The 18,965-nt window shown below is 35.5% G+C and overlaps 1 protein-coding gene across 3 annotated transcripts in view; it reads left to right on the top strand.

The window, feature by feature from the left end:
- The window catches only part of LRBA (LPS responsive beige-like anchor protein), a 750,846-nt gene that overhangs the window by 231,566 nt on the left and 500,315 nt on the right, over positions 1-18,965 (top strand). For all 3 annotated transcript variants that reach the window (XM_068542607.1, XM_068542608.1, XM_068542606.1), the window contains exon 35: positions 17,709-17,773. In XM_068542607.1, coding sequence (XP_068398708.1) covers positions 17,709-17,773 — 65 coding nt within the window. The remainder of the gene's footprint in view (positions 1-17,708; positions 17,774-18,965) is intronic.

Here is an 18,965-nt window from a genome sequence, read left to right as displayed (position 1 = left end):
CCTTATTTTAAAACTCTCTAATATCTATTTTATTTTAGTTTAGTTTACATTTATTTCTCTGCTGCTTTGTAAATAGCATTCAGGTATTTGACATATGTGTTATATGTATCATGTCATTTTCTGGGTATTTTACCAGAAAAATCAAACAGCCTAAACCCGAATCTGTTCTGACATTCTTCTGACATCTTCCTTTCCACAAGGTGCTTTTACATATAGTGAGTATGAAAATGCATGCCAATATCCTAAATACTGGATGCATAGGGCATTCTTTTTGATAATAATTATGTATTTTTGAAAAATTTTTGTTGGAATCTCAAGTTTTCATTAGACATTCAGTTAAAACAGCGGAATTGTCTTGTTCGGTCTGTTGATTTGTAACGTTATTCTTATTATTAGATACTACATAATTGAGAGCAAACTTAAGTCTGGTTTCTTATTGTTCTTTTTTTCAGAGGGGAGATAGTCTATTCCTTTACCTAAGAAAGCTTACAGCTTTGCTTAATCTTTCAGAGTTGTGTCCTATTTATATGTATTGAAAAGATTCACTATTGTTTTATAGCACTAATTTGTAGCTTAGTTTGTGAGCATAGGTTTCTATTTTTCTGGTACTGTAAGTTAAGGAAGAAAAAGGGAGTTTGATCATTGGCAGTGAGAAAGTAAAACAATGAGAAAGTTTTTTACAAAGAAGCTTTCTAATTCTTGTTAGTATCTTAACCAAGTCTGAATTGCTGCCTTACTTATTTGGACATTTGGCAGTGCTGTCATTGCTTTTCTGCTAATTGTTAGGAGTTGTTCTTAATGATATCTGCCTGTTACCTGTATCTTCTATCTCAGCTGCCCAGATTTGAGTTTCTTGTAGCCTGGTAGCTGAATTTCTGGAACTGAAAACAAAACCAATCACAACTCAATCACTGTTAGAACCAACACTTGTAGCACAAGTTAACTTGCTTAAAAACTTTTCCAACTCTTGCCACAATATACTAATTTTTAAAAAATGCTTTTATTTCTTTTGAATCTTTTGAATTTTGTTGAACTTTGTAGTAAAGTTCACTTTTGTTCAACTAGCTCGTTCTGTTCTTTTAATTTGGTTTCTCTAATATGATAGGCTGAAAAATGGCTCCCCAAAAGATATCCATGTCAAATCTCTGGAACCTATGAATGTTACCTTATTTGGAAAGAGGGTCTTTGTGTGATTATGTTAAGGATTTTGACATGAGGGATACTCCTGCATTATTTGGATGGGCCCTACATGCTGTTATATGTATCCTTATGACAGAGAGTCAGAGGGAGATTAGAGATAGGTACCCAGAGGAGGAGGCAGTATGATGACGGAGCAGAGAGCAGTGTGGTCACAAGCCAAGGACTGCTGACTGACAGCCACTAGAAGCTTGGGAGAGGCAAGGAGCAGATTTTCCCCTAGAGCCTCCAGGAGAAGAGCAGCTTTTGATTTTGGCTCAGTGAAACTCATTTTGGACTCCTGGCCTCCAGAACTGTGAGAGAACATACTTCTAGTAATTTAAGCCACCAAGTTTGTGATGATTTGTTATAGCGGCCACAACAAGTGAGTAATCTGTCTAGTGAGTGTTCTTAGTGCCATGTTCCTCCCTCCTTCACCTAACAGTGTTAAACTATGGTGTCTTTATTATTATTTATTTATTTATTTTTGCTGTGTTGGGTCTTCGTTTCTGTGCGAGGGCCTTCCCCAGCTGCGCCAAGCGGGGGCCACTCTTCATCGCGGTGCGCGGGCCTCTCACCATCGGGGCCTCTCTCGTTGCGGAGCACAAGCTCCAGACGCGCAGGCTCAGCAGCTGTGGCTCATGGGCCTAGTTGCTCCGCGGCATGTGGGAGCCTCCCAGACCAGGGCTCGAACCCGTGTCCCCCGCATTGGCAGGCAGATTCTCAACCACTGCGCCACCAGGGAAGCCCCCAAATTATGGTGTCTTTAACAAACATTTGAATGTTTGTTATAAGGGAAATTGAGTCAGGTACTGTTGAGAACCCCAAGAGACAGGCATTGCTACCTTTAAAGAATTTTACTGTAGTTCAGACAAATTCCAATTTGTAAAGTTATTGACCCAGAAAAAAAAGGGCAAAATAAGCTAATATTGCATATATTTCTAATGGAGATGAAATTGATATGAATAAAATACTGCCAGAGAGATGCACCACTGATTATTTGTGCAGCAAAACCAGGGTATCAGGTATTTCATGTCACTGTTTTAGTTACGTTGTAGTTCAAAATGACCTACATGGTAATGTTTATCCATAACATGTTTTAGGACTTTTGCATTAAACTTAAAGTTTATACCAACTAATATCTCATTAGGTACATTGATAAATATTTGGAAGAATTATGGAATCATTCTGGACTGAAAGGTCTTATTCCTCTTCATTGGGAAAGTCATTAAGCATACTGTGATTGGCTATAGCTTGTGGCTGTTGACAACTATAACATGCTACTGCAGCACGTAATGTATGTGTCTTAGATAGTATACTGTAAAATTAGGACCAAAGCTTTATTGGTAGATGTAGTATGAGGTTTGGAAAAATTTGATTCTGAAAATATAATTTCATAGCATAAACATAAATGATACTTTATTTTCTCCTAATGAATACATTTCACAGTTATTTACTTTTCATTTGATGTAAAATTTTGAATACTGAAATTAAATCTCACTTTGTATTAACATTAAGAATTTATTCAATGAGCACATAGTATCAGTTTACAGTGGTCACTGTTCAGAGTGGGAGACTCCAAATGGTTAAACAGCAGGGGAGTTTTCTGCTTTTAGTTAAAAACTGCTGTTTTCTATATGCCTTATTTACTACATTTTAAATTCTTAATGTTGTGTGCTGTGGGATTGGGCATGCAAAAGTCAGCAGAAAGAGTTCTGGTTTTTTCATCTAGAGCTATGACTTGCTGTACAATAATAAAGGCACTATTTTATTGGGTTACTTGTAATTAACTTCAGCACTAGGCATTCATATAAATCATTCGTAATCTGTTTTCTTTAGATTTTTATTCTTTTAAACTGGTTTAATGTACTTGCTTTCTGTTATCTTTTTACATATGGATGGAGGTTGTAATTGCTTTTTGGAATTAGGCTGTCAGAAACCAACATATATGTGAATTCAAGAAATGACTGAGGCAAGCTAATGAATTTTATATAACATTTTATAGAGATTTGTTACTGAAGTATTCTCTAGTAGTATTTGTTTTGTTGAAAATTTAATAAATAACTATACTCTCAAGTTAAAAAGTGTCTATAGATTTAGAAATTTAAAATGGCAACAATTATTAATTAGAAAATATATTTACTATGTTTTTCAAAATCCTGAGATAGCAAAGACATGAAATTTCTTTGAACACTTGTCTGTCAATTTATTGACATTCTTCTTTTAATTTTAAACATTTGAATCTTCACATATTTTCCATAATATTATCTGGTAAATGCCATTTCATAGATTAACTAGTATGTAATTTATATTATTTTGTGTTTACAACTTTTTTATGATTATTAGTTTAAAATTGAGTGAAAATGAAATGGAGCCTTTTTGAGTAAAAAAAAAAGAGGCATCTAAAAAGAAACACATATGTATGTCTGGCTGAGTTTAAGTAACAGTATGTATTATTCAAAATTAATATTAGAAAACAAAACTTTGTCTCTAAAATTACCTTCATTTTATATACGTTTACAGTGATCTGTAGAAAGAGTTTAGAGGTATAAGGTAGTTTTATTCTCTCCCAGGACACCAAAAGCTTGACTTGATGATCCCTATAAAAGGAATGTTAGGTGTATTGAGGTGGGGGATGGGAGGCATGAAGAATGTACCCATGTCCTGAAAGTAGTGCTTTTAAAAATAATTCAGTTGGTAAATACTTTTTATCGTAGCTGAGTACATGAGATGGTTTAAAAATCTTTTTAAAATAAGTAGCTGTTTTATATAGTTTTAATGGAAGTCTTTCATGTTTCCTCTCCAGCAGTCTCTAATGAACGCTCCTTGTAATTTCAGTGCAGGCTTTGAGATTCCCTAAAGACTTGACTTCAGACCTCAAAGGGCAGCATTTGCCACATGTCTGGAGAACTGGAGTTGCCAAACAGACTGACCATGTACTAATAGGACACATTTATATAGCTCCTGAATGTGAAGCCCTGATATAAGCTTAATGATGATCGTCTGTTGAGAGCTTGTTGCTGGAAAGGGTTAGAGCAACTTTTGTCACCTTTATTGAAATCAAGCTTTCTTTATTGATTAGTGAAAGATCTTGACTATATTGATGCCAGTTTGGAAGTTATTTGAAAGATCATTGTTGACTGGAGAATATGTTTTTCTGAAAAAGTTTAAAAACAGATTTTTAAAGAAACTTGCAAATATATTAATTTTAATGTATGCTTAAACACAACACCAGGGGATTATTGTTTTTTTGATTATTTACAAAAAATTTAAAACTGTATAGTAATCACATACTTGATTGCATGGTTATCTCAACTTTTTGGATTTTTAAATCCTTGCATTATTTATTTTGTCAATCCTATAAATAGTTTTCTCAATATTCAATTCCTTGCACATAGTAAATATTCAAAAGCATTTGTTAAATAAGCAGTCATGAAACTGAACCATTTGCTAATCCAACTTTAATAGAATTTTTCTTTCTTTTCTCTCTTTATTTTGTAGTTATCTGTGTATATATTTTATTTATAAACTGAGCCATAATATTTGTACAAACTAGGTGTACAATTTAGATGTACATGTTCACAAAAATCATCAAAACCAAAACTTGCCAAAAGGTAAAATTTTATTTTGATATTTCATGTAATGATTTGTTTTACCCTCTACAGAGACAATGGAATAAAACCTGTTCTTTACTATTATGCTATAGTCTTTCCTGGTATGTGGTTCCTCAAGTTTCTGTTAGATACGCTGTTGAGAGAGTGCTGACACAAAGTGCAAACACTGTTGAAAAGTTCTTGATAGTTTACTTTGAGCACTTAAGATTACTATATCATGACTATGAACCAGTTTTCTCTGGTTTTGACCTTTAGTCCTGTGCATAATGTGGTTCTCAGTTTTGTGTTAATACATTCCCTTCCTCATTTGAGCTCTCCTTTGTGGCCTACTCCCTTGACTCCTAATAGTGTTTCTGACATGTATTTAGGTACTTGGATCTATATCCAACCAATTTGATTTATTTTACAAAGGCATAGATAACTGTAACATCTCAAAATATTAATATTGATATTTCATTGAAGAGCAGAAGCCTTTAAATTTTTAATTTTTTATAAGAAAAATGAAATAATTTGATATGAGTTTAGGTTTTTGTTAACAAATTATTCTTCATTCCTTTTTTTAAGTTAAATTATGTTTGGATCCTTAGGTCAATACTTAAAAAAAAGTAGAATATTTTATTGCCGATAGCAATGAAGTTAATTTTTTTTGGTAGGGTGTAAAATACTAACTTTTAAAAAAATAAAAACTCTTAATAGTTTATGACACATTTACATTTTCCTAGGTTTTTTTTTTAACATCTTTATTGGAGTATAATTGCTTTACAATGGTGTGTTAGTTTCTGCTTTATAACAAAGTGAATCAGCTATACATATACATATATCTCCATATCTCCTCCCTCTTGAGTCTCCCTCCCACCCTCCCTATCCCACCCCTTTAGGTGGTCACAAAGCACCGATCTGATCTCCCTGTGCTATGCGGCTGCTTCCCACTAGCTATCTATTTTACATTTAGTTGTGTATATATGTCCATGCCACTCTCTCACTTTGTCCCAGCTTACCCTTCCCCCTCCCCATATCCTCAAGTCTGTTCTCTACGTCTGCGTCTTTATTCCTGTCCTGCCCCTAGGTTCTTCAGAACCTTTTTTTTTTAGCTTCCATATATATGTGTTAGCATACAGTACTTGTTTTTGTCTTTGTGACTTACTTCACCCTGTATGACAGACTCTAGGTGCATCCACCTCACTACAAATAACTCAATTTCGTTTCTTTTTATGGCTGAGTAGTATTCCATTGTACATATGTGCCACATTTTCTTTATCCATTCATCTGTCAGTGGACACTTAGGTTGCTTCCATGTCCTGGCTATCGTAAATAGCTCTACAATGAACATTGTGGTACATGACTCTTTTTTTTTAACATCATTATTGGAGTATAATTGCTTTACAATGGTGTGTTAGTTTCTGCTTTATAACAAAGTGAATCTGGTATACATATACATATGTCCCCATATCTCTTCCCTCTTGCGTCTCCCTCCCTCCCACCCTCCCTACCCCACCCCTCTAGGCGGTCACAAAGCACCGAGCTGATCTCCTTGTGCTATGCGGCTGCTTCCCACTAGCTATCTATTTTATGTTTGGTAGTGTATATATGTCCATGCCACTCTCTCACTTTGTTCCCGCTTACCCTTCCCCCTCCCCATATCCTCAAGTCCATTCTCTAGTAGGTCTGTGTCTTTATTCCTGTCTTGCCGCTAGGTTCTTCAGAACTTTTTTTTTTTTATATTCCATATATGTGTGCTAGCATACGATATTTGTTTTTCTCTTTCTGACTTACTTCACTCTGTATGACAGACTCTAGGTCCATCCACCTCACTACAAATAACTCAATTTCGTTTCTTTTTATGGCTGAGTAATATTCCATTGTATATATGTGCCACAACTTCTTTATCCATTCATCTGTTGATGGACACTTAGGTTGCTTCCATGTCCTGGCTATTGTAAATAGAGCTGCAGTGAACATTGTGGTACATGACTCTTTTTGAATTATGGTTTTCTCAGGGTATGTGCCCAGTAGTGGGATTGCTGGGTCATAGGGTAGTTCTATTTTTAGTTTTTTAAGGAACCTCCATACTGTTCTCCATAGTGGCTGTATCAATTTACATTCCCACCAACAGTGCAAGAGGGTTTCGTTTTCTCCACACCCTCTCCAGCATTTCTTGTTTGTGGATTTTTTGATAATGGCCATTCTGACAGTTGTGAGGTGACACCTCATTGTAGTTTTGATTTGCATTTCTCTAATGATTAGTGATGCTGAGTATCCTGTCACGTGTTTGTTGGCAACCTGTATATCTTCTTTGGAGAAATGTCTTCTGCCCATTTTTGGATTGGGTTTGCTTTTTGATATTGAGCTGCATGAGCTGCTTATAAATTTTGGAGATTAATCCTTTGTCAATTTCTACATTTGCAACTATTTTCTCCCATTCTGAGGGTTGTCTTTTCATCTTGTTTATGGTTTCCTTTGCTGTGAAAAAGCTTTTAAGTTTCATTAGGTCCCATTTGTTTATTTTTGTTTTTATTTCCATTTCTCTAGGAGCTGGGTCAAAAAGGATCTTGCTGTGACTTACGTCATAGAGTGTTCTGCCTATGTTTTCCTCTAAGAATTTTATAGTGTCTGGCCTTACATTTAGGTCTTTAATCCATTTTGATTTTATTTTGGTGTATGGTGTTAGGAAGTTTTCTAATTTCATTCTTTCACATGTAGCTGTCCAGTTTTCCCAGCACCACTTATTGAAGAGGCTGTCTTTTCTCCATTGTATATTCTTGCCTCCTTTATCAAAGGTAAGGTGACCGTATGTGCGTGGGTTTATCTCTGGGCTTTCTATCCTGTTCCATTGATCTATATTTCTGTTTTTGTGCCAGTACCATACTGTCTTGATTACTGTAGCTTTGTAGTGTAGTCTGAAGTCTGGGAGCCTGATTCCTCCAGCTCCATTTTTCTTTCTCAAGATTGCTTTGGCTATTCGGGGTCTTTTGTGTTTCCATACAAATTGTGAAATTTTTTGTTCTAGTTCTGTGAAGAATGCCATTGGTAGTTTGGTAGGGATTGCAGTGACTCTGTAGATTGCTTTGGGTAGTATAGTCATTTTCACAGTGTTGATTCTTCCAATCCAAGGACATGGTATATCTCTCCATCTGTTGGTATCATCTTTAATTTCTTTCATTAGTGTCTTATAGTTTTCTGCATACAGGTCTTTTGTCTCCTTAGATAGGTTATTCCTAGGTACTTTATTCTTTTTGTTACAGTGGTAAATGTAAGTGTTTCCTTAATTTCTCTTTCAGATATTTTGTCGTTAATGTATAGGAATGCAAGAGATTTCTGTGCATTAATTTTGTAACCTGTTATTTTACGAAATTCATTGATTAGCTCTAGTAGTTTTCTGGTAGCATCTTTAGGATTCTCTATATATACTATCATGTCACCTGCCAACAGTGACATGCTTTACTTCTTCTTTTCCTATTTGGATTCCTTTTATTTATTTTTCTTCTCCGATTGCTGTGGCTAAAACTTCCAAAGCTATGTTGAAGAATAGTGGTGAGAGTGGGCAACCTTGTCTTGTTCCTGATCTTAGTAGAAATGGTTTCAGTTTTTCACCATTGAGAACGATGTTGGCTGTGGGTTTGTCATATATGTCCCTTATTATATTGAGGTAAGTTCCCTCTATGCCTACTTTCTGGAGGGTTTATATCATAAATGGGTGTTGAATTTTGTTGAAAGCTTTTTCTGCATCTATTGTGAGGATCATATGGTTTTTCTCCTTCAATTTGTTAATATGGTTTATCACATCGATTGATTTGCATATATTGAGGAATCCTTGCATTCCTGGGATAAACCCCACTTGATCATGGTGTATGATCCTTTTATTGTGCTGTTGGATTCTGTTTGCTAGAATTTGTTGAGGATTTTTGCATCTATGTTCATTAGTGATATTGGACTGTAGTTTTCCTTCTTTGTGGCATCTGTGCTTGGTTTTGGTATCAGGGTGATGGTGGCCTCGTAGAATGAGTTTGGGAGTGTTCCTCCCTCTGTTATATTTTGGAAGAGTTTGAGAAAGATAGGTGTTAGCCCTTCTCTAAATGTTTGATAAATTTCACCTGTGAAGCCATCTGGTCCTGGCTTTTGTTTGTTGGAGATTTTTAATCACAGTCTCAATTTCAGTGTTTGTGATTGGTCTGTTTATATTTTTGATTTCTTCCTGGTTCAGTCTCGGAAGTTTGTGCTTTTCTAAATATGTGTCCGTTTCTTCCAGGTTGTCCATTTTATTGGCATATAGTTGCTTGTAGTAATCTCTCATGATCCTTTGTATTTTTGCAGTGTCAGTTGTTACTTCTTCTTTTTCATTTCTAATTCTATTGATTTGAGTCTTCTCCCTTTTTTTCTTCATGAGTCTGGCTAATGTTTTTTCAATTTTCTTTATCTTCTCAAAGAACCAGCTTTTAGTTTTATTGATCTTTGCTATTGTTTCCTTCATTTCTTTTTCATTTATTTCTGATCTGATCTATAAGATTTCTTTCCTTCTGCTAGCTTTGGGGTTTTTTTGTTCTTCTTTCTCTAATTGCTTTAGGTGCAATGTTAGGTTGTTTATTCGAGATGTTTCCTGTTTCTTGAGGTAGGCTTGTATTGCTATAAACTTCCCTCTTAGAACTGCTTTTGCTGCATCCCGTAGGTTTTGGGTCATCGTCTTTTCACTGTTATTTGTTTATAGGTATTTGTTGATTTCCTCTTTGATTTCTTCAGTGATCTCTTGGTTATTTAGTAGTGTATTGTTCAGCCTCTATGTGTTTGTATTTTTTACAGATTTTTTCCTGTAATTGATATCTAGTCTCATAGTGCTGTGGTCGGAAAAGATACTTGAAACGATTTCAGTTTTCTTAAATTCACCAAGGCTTGATTTGTGACCCAAGATATGATCTCTATGGAAAATGTTCCATGAGCACTTGAGAAGAAAGTGTATTCTGTTGTTTTGGGATGTAATGTCTTATAAATATCAATTAGGTCCATCTTGTTTAATGTATTATTTAAGGCTTGTGTTTCCTTATTTATTTTCATTTTGGATGATCTGTCCATTGGTGAAAGTGGGGTGTTAAAGTCCCCTACTATGATTTTGTTACTGTCGACTTCCTCTTTTATGGCTGTTAGCATTTGCCTTATGTATTGAGGTGCTCCTATGTTGGGTGCATAAATATTTACAATTGTTGTATTTTCTTCTTGGATTGATCCCTTGATCATTGTGTAGTGCCCTTCTTTGTCTCTTCTGATAGTCTTTATCTTGAAGTCTATTTTTCTGATATGAGAATTGCTACTCCAGCTTTCTTTTGATTTCCATTTGCATGGAATATCTTTTTCCATCCCCTCACTTTCAGTCTGTATGTGTCCCTAGGTCTGAAGTGGGTCTCTTGTAGACAGCATATATACGGGTCTTGTTTTTGTATCCATTCAGCCAGTCTGTGTCTTTTGGTTGGAGCATTTAATCCATTTACATTTAAGGTAGTTATAGATATGTATGTTTTTATTACCATTTTCTTAATTGTTTTGGGTTTGTTATCGTAGGTCTGTTCCTTCTCTTGTGTTTCCTGCATAGAGCAGTTCCTTTAGCATTTGTTGTAAAGCTGGCTTGGTGGTGCTGAATTCTCTTAGCTTTTGCTTGTCTGTAAAGCTTTTGATTTCTCTGTTGAATCTTAATGAGTTTCTTGCTGGGTAGAGTAATCTTGATTGTAGGTTTTTTCCTTTTATCACTTTGAATATGTCCTGCCACTCTCTTTGGGCTTGCAGAGTTTCTGCTGAAAGGTCAGCTGTTAACCTTACATTTTCATAATTTTGATATCAGTATCGTGAAACTTGAATGCTTGTTCTATTGTTTAGAGATATTTTAGAATAATTTTGCATAAATACCTATTGTCCAGTTAGAAAAATATTATGTGCATTTTTCTCTTTTCTATTCATTTACTATTCCTCATTTAGAACATTTGATTTTTTAATTTTATTTTTAATTTTATTTTTATTTTTTTATAAGATATCTTTTTAATTTTTTAAATTTTTATTTATTTGTTTATGGCTGTGTTGGGTCTTCGTTTCTGCGCGAGGGCTTTCTCCAGTTGTGGCAAGCGGGGGCCACTCCTCATCGCGGTGTGCGGGCCTCTTACTGTCGCGGCCTCTCTTGTTGCGGAGCACAGGCTCCAGACGCGCAGGCTCAGTAATTATGGCTCACGGGCCCAGCCGCTCCGCGGCATGCGGGATCCTCCCAGACCAGGGCTCGAACCCGTGTCCCCTGCATTGGCAGGTGGACTCTCAACCACTGCGCCACCAGGGAAGCCCAGGAACATATCATTTTTAATATAAATTTTATTTTTTATCAAAGAAAACATATATTATTTCACAGATCTAATAATAGTATAAAACTTAAACTGAAAACAGCAGTTCCCTGCTGCAATTCTTCTTCTTTCCCTTGATTCTTCCTTTCTGGAAGGAGCCACATTCAGATCTCTTAGCTGTTGACTCTGCTAGTTACTTTCATATTTCTAAATGGTAGCTATTTCTGGATTTTTCTGTTTTAGATATTATCTAATGTCTTCTATGGAAGATGACTATTGAGTACTTATATTGCTGTCCCTTTTCATTTCATGTACTCTCTTGTTTCCAGGACAGTTATATCATAATGTTTAGTTAAAACCATACCTAGCATTTCCATTTTCGTGACAATGTAAATATCCGTGCAGACCTACAAAATGTACCATGCTTACCCAACCACCTTGCCTCTCCTTCCTCCCTCCTTCTTTCCTTCCTTCCTTCCTTCCTCCCTCCCTCCTTCCCTCCCTCACTCCCTCCCTCCCTCACTCCCTCACTCCCTTCCTCCCTCCCACTTGTTTGTCTCTCTTTCTTTCATTCTTTCTCATGGAATTAGTAATTTCCTACTTTTTTTGTTAATTTAAATTTCTGTGTACCCACCACAAATTTATTTCTGAAGTTTCCACTGAAATCATATAACTTCTACCAGTGTAATGAACACACTTGGTATCTCTTGGTTCAATTCTTTTTCTTGGGGGTACAGTACCTGGACTTCTCCGTTTTCTTGATCTCACCTGGATTGGTTACTCCTTAGTTGTGTAGAAAGGTGTCATTTGGAGGCTTCTTTTATCATCAACCTAGATGTTTCCTCTTCTCCCTCTTATGCTATAGTGTCTATTTCCTGTGTCCTATAGTGGCCTTCTTTTATGAAAGATACACTGATTCAACATTTATTGATCACTTATTCTATATGTGCTGGTCACTGACCCAGCACTGGAATATAGGAGAGAATAAAACAAAGAGAAAAGCAAAAAAGAAATCTAATTGGCAATAAGTATGCCATGGAAAAATTAAAGCAGAACTGGGATGGAGGATGATAGTGGGGTCTCTGTATTAATTTTGATGAGGCATGTCCTTTGTAATTTCTTAAAAAAGAATGCATGATGGTAGAATTTTTTAGACCTCCCTTGTATGAAAATGTCTTTTTTTTTTTTTAACCTTTATATGTGATTGGTGGCTTGTTGGGATATTAGTATTACAGGCTGAAAATTGTAATCTTTCCAATTATTTTTTTCTCTGTGAGAGCTTTTAGTATTTTTATTATTTTAAAAAATGTTTGTTGTTACTGGATTGTACCGTGATGTGGGTGGATCTTTTAAAATCCATTGTCTTTGATATTTTATGTAAACTTTTTCAGTCTGAAAAAGAATGTCCTTGTATTCAGAGAAGTTTTCTTTAATTATATCTATGGGAATTTCTTTCTCTGTATTCTCATTTCTGTTTCCAGAACTCCTCTTAGTTAGATGTTGAACTGTCTGGATTAATTATCTAATTTTCATATCCATTCTCACCTGTTTTTTCTTCATTTTATCTTTTATTTTACTCTCCTGAGAGCCTTCTTCTACATCTTCCAGTACTTGTTTCAAAATTTTTGTTTTTTATTATACTCTTAATTTCTAATAGCATTTTCTAGTTTTCTGAGGTTTTCAGGGGAGATGGGAGGGGAGAGCTGGATGGTTAACTTTATGTCAACTTGACTAGGTCATGGGGTATCCAGATATTTGGTCAGACATTATTCCGAAAGTTTCTGAATGAGATTAACATTTAAATCGGTAGGCTGTGTAAAGCAGGTTGTCCTTCCTGATGTGGATGGGCCTCATCCAATCAGGTGAAGGCCTGACTAGCACAATAAGGCTGAGCATACTCTGAGTAGAGAGAATTTTACTTGCTTGACTGCCTTGGAACTGAGATATCACTTTTTCCTGCCTTTGTTCTCAAACTAACATGTTGGATCTTTTTGGGTTTCGAGCCTAGTGCCTTTCAGTCTGGAACTACACCATTCATTTTCCAGATTTTTAGGCTTTTTGACTTGTCAATCTGTAGCTTGATTTTATTTGCTTTAGAGTATGGTAGTATTTGGGAATTACTTTTAAAATTTAGATAAATTCATGTGCTGTACTCAAGACACTAAAATATGTTGTAGGAGAGTATCAAATTTATAGAAAGCTGTCGAGTTCACTTTAGGGAAGTTAAAGTTGTATTAAAATATTATAAATTAATATATAGCACATTTATTGGTGCCCTTTTTCTCTATATTTGTTGATGGTGGGGAGGCATAGAATTAATTTAGTTGATGAAGTCTTTTTTTTCCCCCAACCCAAGTTTGGTGGACTTTTACCACCAAAAGCACATGTTTGAAAATTGGTGTAACTCTGTTTATTTACTAGATTTCACTAATATATACTATCTCTGTTGTTGTTGTTGTATGACTTAAGAGCATTAGTAAGCTAAGAGTATATTTTAGTAAAAATTGACTAGTCAACAGTTATGGCCTTAGGAAGTGATAGTCAATTAAATACAGCTTAGAACAGTATGAAATTTTGACTCAGTTGTGTTTTGAGTCCTTCCTCTCCAAAGTGCTGAAATGTGTTTTTAAATTACTTAGCTGCATTAGTGGTTGGATTTGAGGCTTTTAACATGTTTTTCATCAATACCTCTGGGAAAAGAATAACCAAGACCTTTAAATGTACGGTGCATTTTGCATTGCTATATAATTGTAAATACTATGATGAAATATTGAAATGATCATGAGAGAGGATAACCATTGAGCTTTTCTTTCAACTGTTAAAACTCACTAAAGGTTATTTTGAGCTGTGGTTTGTGAAATTGTTTAGACTAACACCTTCTTTAATAATTGTCTCAGAAGTGCAGAAAATGCTTTAGGATAGCATGAATCTTCTTTGTAGTTTTGGTGACTTCCTTAAGGATTGTAGTCAGTGTTTTAGTATGGAGAAAACTTGTTGGCTTTGACTAACAGCTGGGTTTATTAAAACAAATTAATTTCCTATTCTCATGGGTTGCAGCTTCTTTTTACCTGGGTTATTAATTCCTATCAGTATATCTTTATGTACCTGGTATGTGATATTTTATTAAATGTTAAATAGTTTATAATTAGGAACGGATTATAGGCAAATTAAAACTCTGATATCTTTAAGAATTGTAAGATTTTTATAACTACCCAAAGCGTAGGTAAGATTTGTATTTTCACTTCATTTCTCATTTTGTCTAATTTTTTTAACTGGTGAAAAAGTTTTATTCCAGGTGTTTAGATAGCTGTTACTACAAGTTAAATAATATGAGTTTATAGATGATGTTTGAGAAAACAAGAATCCAAATGTATTAGCAGTCATAAATATGTTTCTGAGCTTTCATAAGAAAAATTGGACTCTTCAAGTTCTATGTGTATCTTCATGTCTAATTTGTTTATAACTTAAAAGAAAAAAATTGTGTGGCATACCAATTTAAGTTGAGGTCATAAAATTTTTAGATGGTAATGTTTTTATAGTTATACTAACTTTAACTAGTTTTCTATCTGACCTAAATCATGCTGTTTAAAATCCTTGTGAAATTTAAAATCTTTGTGAAATTTAAATTTACATTATCAGTAAAAGTCAGTTTGTATACATAAATGAAAATAAAATCAAAATGATGTTTACCTGTATACTTAAAATTTGAGTGTCTCTACTGTTACCTATGTTTTTCATGTGGGGTTTGAGTTTTATATGACATAAAAATCCCCACCTGTTGCGGTTTTCAATCAGACAAAATGGATTTGCGAAAAATAATACTAGTAGATACTTTTTAAAATAAAATGTCTGATCTAAAGAATTATATATGGGGTAACCTCTTGCCTTTCTTCCTAATTTCTTTTTTTCTAGTGAGAAAAGTAACTTTATTTTCTTTTTACTAAATTTAATTTCCCTTTTGAGATTTTTTCCCTCAAGTAAGTGATCTAAAGGAAAACTCAGTTTAAGGTCTTGCCTCCTCACACTCTGGTGCTGTATCAGATTTCCAGGTGGCTTGCTGAGAGTGCTCTGTTGGGCATAAGAGCTGAGGAGTGAGATTTTGCGTCTGTTCCTTGACTAGGGCATCCCTCTGTTACCATCCTTTCTGATTCCCTGCTGTCTATCAACAAAGGTCACAGCTGTGTTTTCCTCATCCCCTCAAAGCCTCAACTATGTGTACATCTTTCTGTGATACTTTTCTGACTCCTCCAAGGGCATGAGTTACTGTGAGGCTGTTTTAGGTCCATCTACCATTAAATCTGTCTCTATCTACTCTTCCTGTGCATTACTAGGTTTAGGGCAACTCTTTGAGACTTGGCATCTCCCTGTGCTCTGCCTCGGAAGTGAGGTGTGGAACCTTCTGGACCAGGGTCAAAAAACTTACCTGCGGTTTCTGCTTTTTTCTCTTTTCTTCCTCCCATTTCTGAGAAGAGTGGAGGGTATGACACATCCTCTTCTCTCAGAGATTTACTTCTTCATGGAGTTTGATTGCTTTCCTTTGTATTGTCTGTCTGTTTACTTCATTTTGCTGGAAAGAATAAGATTTTAAATTAGATGGGTATTTCTATTTATCCTTGACTTGGTTTACCTTATTGAAAGAAATATAAGATCTCTATTTTGTTGTTTCAGTTTGCTGGCTGTTGTGAATTTTGAGAGTATATATTTTGGACTTATGAACCACTAATTTCTAAATGTTTGTAAGTTGTTGAATCATAAAATCACACATCTTTTAAGAATTTTTTTAAGGGGGTATTGAGGACCTAGAGATGTAGAGTGATCTGTTTATGGACATATCCTGTTAGTGTCATAGTCAGTTTGAGAACATAGATCCCATGACTTCTTGTTTTTCAGCAACACATTGCTTTATCTTCTCACCTAGTCCTAGCCAATTACTGTAGCCTCAAATGTCTGACTGACTTTATATCTACTTTTCATTCTACTGTATATGTTCTGTTAGTATGTTCTTGCTGACACTATTCATGAAATAGAACTCTATAACAAAATTATGGCAAACAGCCATTTCAGTCCTGAGGGCCACCTTGGGTTTTTCAAAACATGAAAGTAATAAATACTGGGGATAAAAAGGAGAAAGTAGCTGTGAAAGGATGAGGCTTAAAACGAATCAGAATTTGGCATGACACAGAACAGTCTTCAGGGGTGAAATTACATGGAATTAAAAACTCTTAAAGGTGTTAGATTCAGAATATATGAATACTGCTTATGATAACAGTGGTAAGGTCCCCAGCACTGTCTTTTGTTTTGACCATTATAAAAGGACAAAAAAAGATTAGTCGAGGGATATTACGTAGGTGGAATATAAGGGCTCTTTAGTTTTAAGGAACATAAAGATTATGTATATATGTCTAGTTCTTTAAAAAATACACACACGCATGCATTGGCATTTCTCAAATCTAGCTACATTTCAGTTCATGTGGGCCCAGCTTTATTGGATTAATGCGTATTTTATATCTGCTTTGAGATGAGGATTAAAAAAATTCATTTCTGTATATATTACTGGTTAATTTTCTTCTGAGGCTTTTTTAAGAAAATATTTATTTATTTACTTTTTATTTTTGGCTGAGTCAGGTCTTAGTTGGGGCATCGGGGATCTTTCGTTGCGGCACCTGGGCTCTTCACTGAGGCACGCGAGCTCTTTGTTGCAGCACGTGGGCTTCTCTCTAGTCGTGTTGCGCGGGCTTGTCTGTAGCTGTGGCGCACAGGCTCCAGAGCACGCGGGCTCAGTAGTTGCAGCATGGGGGCTCTCTAGTTGTGGTGCGCAGGCTCCAGAGCACGTGGGGTCTGTAGTTGCCACACATGGGCTCTCTAATTGTGGGGCGCAGGCTTACTTGCCGTGCGGCATGTGGGACCTTAGTTCCCCGGCCAGGGATTGAACCCACGTCCCCTGCATCGGAAGATGGATTCTTAACCACTGGACCGCCAGGGGGCTTTTTAATGGATAACTTATTCATAAAGACTATATTAATAATTTTATACCATCTTTTGCTAATTCATATGCTAGTAAATTATAGTTTTTCAGCTTACAAGTAGTCTAGCCAAATTCACTGATCTCTCGTCTCTTTCTCAATCATTAATCATCAATTTTTGTAGAATGTGCGCTATTTATTAAGTTTAGGGAGCTACTTAATTCCGTCTTCCCCTCATTTGGGGTAATGCATCTCTTAAAGAAACAAAAACAAAACCTCTGTCCTTGGTCTTCTTTGCTGCCTTCCTTTCAAACTGTTTCAGTTAAATTAGTAGGATATAATGGTACAGAACTAAAAGGGCAAGATAAATATAGATAGGCTCATTTAGTTTATCTAGAATCAAATTGTTGCTAACTTGTTTAGTTTACTTTTTAATGTCAACTATTTATGTGTTCATGGGGCTGCATTGGGTAGACAGCATGTTTAACAAAACTTTTCCATTAAGATCTTTTGGAAATTAATTAATTTCCATTAAATCAATTTCAATTAAGTATGAAATTGATATGGGTGACGTTTTTCATAATTATTGTTTTAAAGAAATAACCTACTGAGTGAAATTTGTTCAGCTGTTTTCTGCTATTTTTTAGGAGTGGCAGAATTCTATTCAGAAGAATGCAGGCCTTGCTTTTATTGAACTTGTCAACGAAGGAAGGTAATCTATTTTATATCCATGTATATTTTACTTTAAGATGTTATTGTATTTTTGCCATCGGAACTGATATTTTTGGCACTATATTGTTTTTGCAGTCAGTGATATAGTGAGCTTAGATATTAATTATTATAAATATTTCAATATTTAATCATTTTGTTCTCTTCATGGTTATGTGCTTAATGATAAAGTCAGTTCTTTGTTTTTCAGTAAGTAAACCTTTGGCAAAACTATACTGATGATTCTGTTAGCAAATATAAGGAAAACTGATATTTATTTGGACTTCCTAGAAAATTCTATTATATTTGTAGAGCCAATAAATAGACTAATATGGTCTATATTATCTCTCTTATGTCATGGCCTGGGCAAAAGGGAAGAAGAATTCAAGGAAAGAATAGTCAGTAGTAGGAAAGAAGAGTGAAGTACAGAGATAGAAAGATACAAGGGAAAAATAGATTTAAGAAAGTGAGAGAATTAAAGGATAAGAATAAATTGAGGAAATGATGAGCGGACTACTTTGGGTCTGTTTCGTGGCAGTTGATTTTTTCTTTTTTTCAAAAATAAATTTATTTATTTATTTATTTTGGCTGTGTTGGGTCTTCGTTGCTGCCCGTGGGCTTTCTCTAGTTGTGGTGAGTGGGGGCTACTCTTTGTTGCAGTGTGCAGGCTTCTCATTGCGGTGGCTTCTCTTGTTGTGGAGCACGGGCTCTAGGTGCGTGGGCTTCAGTAGTTGTGGCTCGCGGGCTCTAGAGCACAGGCTCAGTAGTTGTGGCACAAGGGCTTAGATGCTCCGCGGCATGTGGGATCTTCCCGGCCCAGGGCTCGAACCCGTGTCTCCTGCATTGGCAGGCGGATTCTTAACCACTGTGCTAAGAGGGAAGCCCGTGGCAGTTGATTTTGGATTACTTGGACTGAAGACCCAGGGTATAGATTAAAAGGTGTGATTGGCTGCCATTGGAAATAGCATTCTGAACAAAATTATTGTTTAAGAATGTTTTATATACTGTTCTGTCTAGAGTTGAGAGACTGACACCATCACACCATCACTATAGGAATAATTTGAACTAGTAACTAGGAATTTAGCCTCTGTCTCGTTAATGTTGTAGAAGAGGGTACTGTTAACTTTATTTTATATTAAATGCTACTAAAATTATTTCACTCAGTAAATAATTATAGGTGCTCACAGACTAGTGTT

Source organism: Eschrichtius robustus, chromosome 4 (assembly GCF_028021215.1).
Source record: "Eschrichtius robustus isolate mEscRob2 chromosome 4, mEscRob2.pri, whole genome shotgun sequence".
Taxonomy (NCBI): Eukaryota; Metazoa; Chordata; class Mammalia; order Artiodactyla; family Eschrichtiidae; genus Eschrichtius; species Eschrichtius robustus.
Note: the sequence above shows the minus strand (reverse complement) of the source record. Positions and strands in the feature narration are given on the sequence as shown.